We start from the raw sequence: 4,513 nt of genomic DNA, 5'->3' as shown, positions 1-4,513 counted from the left end.
AAGTCATTTTCTTACCCTCAAATAGTCGTAGGTTCCTCTCTTTCCATAGAGTCTAGAAGGAGAATCTAATGGCTAAGTGTCAAGATTTTGATATCAAAGGGTGTTTAATATTACGTTCAAAACAATCTTCCAACCAAGTTCCAACTATCAAGGTGTTTGGCATTAAACATCTGAAAAATTGTTGGACGAAATTACACAATATGCAGGGGAATGAGCACTTAAGAAATAGATGTTTCATTGTATCTTCCTCCTATGAGAAAAGAAAACATATCGATGGACCCTCAAAACGTTTGGTTCTAAAACGTTCCCATATTAGTAATCGTCCCCAAGAGATCATCCAGATGAAGGTCGTGATTTTGGTCCATACACAATCCTTCCATAGGTGGCTCCACAGTTTTGACTGTTCTTGGAATTAAGAATCCGCTAACATAGAGTAGCTTTCTTTTAGTGTAAATTCACCTCACGGTTGTCTCCCCCATTACAGGATGTCTAACTTTTCTAATATATAGATTAGTTTATTATGTAACATCATATTATAGTCATTCAAATGATGTGTGCCCTTAGATTGTTCCTACAAGAGATCCCAGTCAGTTTTTGTTTTCCATTTGTGACTTGATGAGCTCCTTAGGATTGAGAAAGATCCTTAATTATTTGGATTTTATCAATGACTTGCATAATTCGACACTGATGCCAGGATTCCTCCTAAAATGTAGTCGTTGTGCCATTGCATATCTCCTAGAATGCACTTTGTTTAACAAAGTCTCTGGTCTGGGAGGACCAATTCCATGCTCCCGAACCTTTAATTTCCCCATCCAATCACAATCGTTCAACTTGAGTAATCAAAGGTAGGTATTTTCATAACCATATTTCCTTCCAGGTTTGAGAAACACCCTAGACCAGAAGCCACTAGAGCTTCATGGCATACACTAAGCTAGTTAGAGTGGGATCATGGAGACCTAACCCTCATTCTTCTTCAGGAGTGTCAATTTATGTCACCCTAATAATGCCCACATGTGTTTATTAGTTGATCCTTTCCATAGGAAATTAGTCCATAATGATTACAGTTGGTTTGGTACCGTGACTAGGACTGACATTACTAAAAGCTGATAGTTGGTTAAGACTTGTAATACCACTTTTGTCATGAAAATCAAGACTAGTATGTAATGGGTTAAACCCCTTTCATAAGTATGTGCAAGATTGATCTGTATCACATTCTTCTTAGACTTTGTGCTTATTGTTTAAAAAACAATTTATAATTTATTAGTGTAGAGGGGATATTTTCTTATCATAATTTCTTTTGCATTATTGTTTGGAGATCCAACATATTATGAGAGTGAGACTAAATCTTGGAGTGTGTAACCAATGAAAAAAATCACATCTCTATAGAAGAAGAAAGGTTGAATTAAGGATTTCGTAGAAAAGCAATTATTTTTATTATTTATTTTATTTTTTATCATTTATTTTTTCCTTATTTATTTCTAGATCCTAACATATCATTAGAGTGATACTAAATCTTATCATTATAATGATACTAAATCTTGGAGTTTGTGACCAATGAGAAAATTTGTATCTTTATGGAATAAGAAACGTTGAATTAAAGATGGTCTCGCTTAAATATTTGATATAGCTATCAGGCCTTTTTATTGGAAATAAAAAAAAAAAGGTTAAATTTATTTTTCTATTATTGTTAGGTTATGAGAAGAAAGGGAATGGTGTCTGGCATGTATTTTGACTACATATCATGTGATTTATAAATGATATCACATTTACTGAGAACCCATTTTGTACTTATTGTTAAAGAAATAATTGTGTCTAAAGAGGCTCTCCACCCGAGTATAATAGAGCTTTGTAATGTTTAACATTTTTAACTTGATCAAAATAGAATAAAATAAAAAATATCTAGCCCAAGTATATTAGAGATGTTGTAATGTCATGTTTAATATTTTTACTATGTCAAAATAAAATAAAAATAAAGAAAAGCATAAAATCAATAATTATATTTATATTTGTAATTATAATTATAATTAATAATGAAACAAGTCTAGATCGATCTTCACTCCCAATCTACCAAGCACTGAGAGGACTCTCAAAACTTGGTAAATGGAGTTAAGATAAATTTAAGCTCGTATAAGAATAAGTTATAACTTTATTTTAGGTTATTATTATTATAATTAACTATAAAAAGAATTAAAATATTAATTAATCATATATACATTTTAAAAACATGTAATAAGATTCTTAATCATGGAAATTCATTCACATTTAACCATAAATATCCTTAACTTGTAAATAGGCTTTGTTACAATATCATATGTCAATACATAGTTTATCAATACTACATGCCTAAAAAATTGTAACTCATTTCATATTAATTTGTTTTAAATTAATAAATTTAATTAAAAATAGAAAAGACATAACTACTCTTAAAATTAATATAAATCTTTAATCTATAACTACTAATAATATTTTAAAATAAATTAATATAAACTTTTAATCTATGGCTACTAAAAACATTTTAAAATATTTCAAAAATTAAATTTATACCATTTATTTAATTATTAAATTATAATTCCAAAAACATTTATACTCAAATATATAAATAATTAATTTTATTTAATTAATATTAAATATTATTTTATATGAAAAATATTTCCTTGAATATTCAAAAATTAAATTCATAAACTATAGAAAGATTAAAATATTTCTATAAAAATATTTTATTTTTACTCCTAAACTATTACAAAATATTTCCTAACAATTAGAAAATATCTCCCTTCCATAGCATAATAATGCCATGCGACTCAAAGCTATGGGCCATTTTCCACAAAATAATACCATGCGACTCAAAGGCTAAGGAAGAATGGTAGTTGTGGGCAACCTTCCACAAAATAATAACGTGATGCAATTTTCTTTGTATACTTCTTTAAAAAGCTTAGTAAAATATTAGCTATTAATGTCATGTATAGAAAATATTTTGTCATTTAGTACGCGCAATTTAAGTTTACTTCACACTCTACATTGAAAATAAGCAAAGTGGAACTAGTTTATACTCACCAACCAAATACCAATTACGTCATCTCTTAAGTGGATTGATTCTTCTCCCTCTATTGCTTAGCTTTAATTCATATCAATCATACCATTAAAAAAAAATTATTATTACTACTCATGCTTATCTTTATATATAAATATATATAAATGAGGGTATAAAATACATTAATATATTTATTATTAAGATTATCCTAAACAATAATATAAAAGTTAATATCTTCTAGAACAACAAGAAGTGCTTTAATGGATTTTTTTTTCTAAACAATAATATAAAAAAGTTAATTAATATCTTCTAAAATAATTACAACTTTATGTCTATAATTTTTTACAAGTATTAAAACGTGAAAATATTTATAATTATAATTATACAAAGATGAAAATATTTTTTATGCCTAAACAATTACAATAAATCTCCCATCGGCAGCACAATAATGCCATGCATCTTGAAGCTTAGAATGGTAGCTGTGCAATTTTCTCTATATAATCCATGATTGACGAACCATGGATTGCATCTCTGTGTAACACCATTCCAGATTGGGAGCTTTACGATGGACGGTCACAATAATGGAATCAAGAAGCTTCACTTTCTGGTATTTCCATGGTTGGCGCAGGGCCACATAAATCCTTTCTTACAGCTCTCCAAGGCCCTCGCAATCCACGGCCACAAAGTCTCCTTTCTCTCCACGCCTCTTAACATTTCCAGAATCAGGCCGTCATTACAGCTTCAGGACTGGCCAGGCCAGATCGATCTGCTGGAACTGCCGTTACCGCCCACAGAGGGACTGACTCCCGGCGCGGAATGTACAGCGGACATCCCGCCAGAAATGGCGTTTCCGCTGAAGAAAGCCATGGACGGCATGGAGAAGCCCTTCGAAAGTCTTTTGGAGAAGCTCTCGCCGGATTATCTCGTCCACGACTTCGCGCAATATTGGGCGCAGAGAGCTGCTGCGGATATGAAAGTTCCGGCCATTTTTTTCTCTGTCTTCACCCCAGCGTGTTGTGCCCATGCCTTAAACCCTTCTAAATTGCGTAAGCAGGACATAACCGCTGAGGAGCTGGCGGCTCCTCCCTTCGGGTTCCCGTCCTCGGCGATCACATTCAAGCTATACGAAGCACGGGGTATTTTGGTCATGTACACAGGAATAGGCGGGGTTGATTCAAATTTGAATTTCATTACCCCGCGCATAATTTAAAAACTTGAGCGTATACAATCATGTATGCTCCATGCCATAACCTATCAAAGCATGGCGTACTATCAACGCAATTTCTGGGATCCATCATGGATGCATAAGTCATGGTGGATGAATGCGAATACATACAGAGACATCGATCGGAATCTGTTCGTCGGGAAAGGATGCACACGGGTTGACAGTCAGAACCCGTCTCCCAAGACTGTCCTTAGACTCTGTTAAGAGAGCATTTACTATGCTATAGTCCATGAAATAGCACTTGCCAAATATTGACA

The 4,513-nt window shown here is 32.5% G+C and overlaps 1 protein-coding gene across 1 annotated transcript; it reads left to right on the top strand.

The window, feature by feature from the left end:
• The first annotated feature begins 3,478 nt into the window (after positions 1 to 3,478).
• LOC149157067 (UDP-glycosyltransferase 91C1-like) lies at positions 3,479 to 4,241 on the top strand. Its single transcript, XM_089444961.1, has one exon. The coding sequence runs from the start codon at positions 3,597 to 3,599 to the stop codon at positions 4,239 to 4,241; it is 645 nt and encodes a 214-aa protein (XP_089301087.1). The 5' UTR covers positions 3,479 to 3,596.
• Positions 4,242 to 4,513: the final 272 nt, after the last annotated feature.

Source organism: Pinus tabuliformis, chromosome 9 (assembly GCF_031772625.1).
Source record: "Pinus tabuliformis cultivar Carrire ecotype Pingquan chromosome 9, CPIR1, whole genome shotgun sequence".
Taxonomy (NCBI): Eukaryota; Viridiplantae; Streptophyta; class Pinopsida; order Pinales; family Pinaceae; genus Pinus; species Pinus tabuliformis.
The sequence above is the reverse complement of the archived record's forward strand: the minus strand, read 5'-3'. Positions and strand labels throughout refer to the sequence as shown.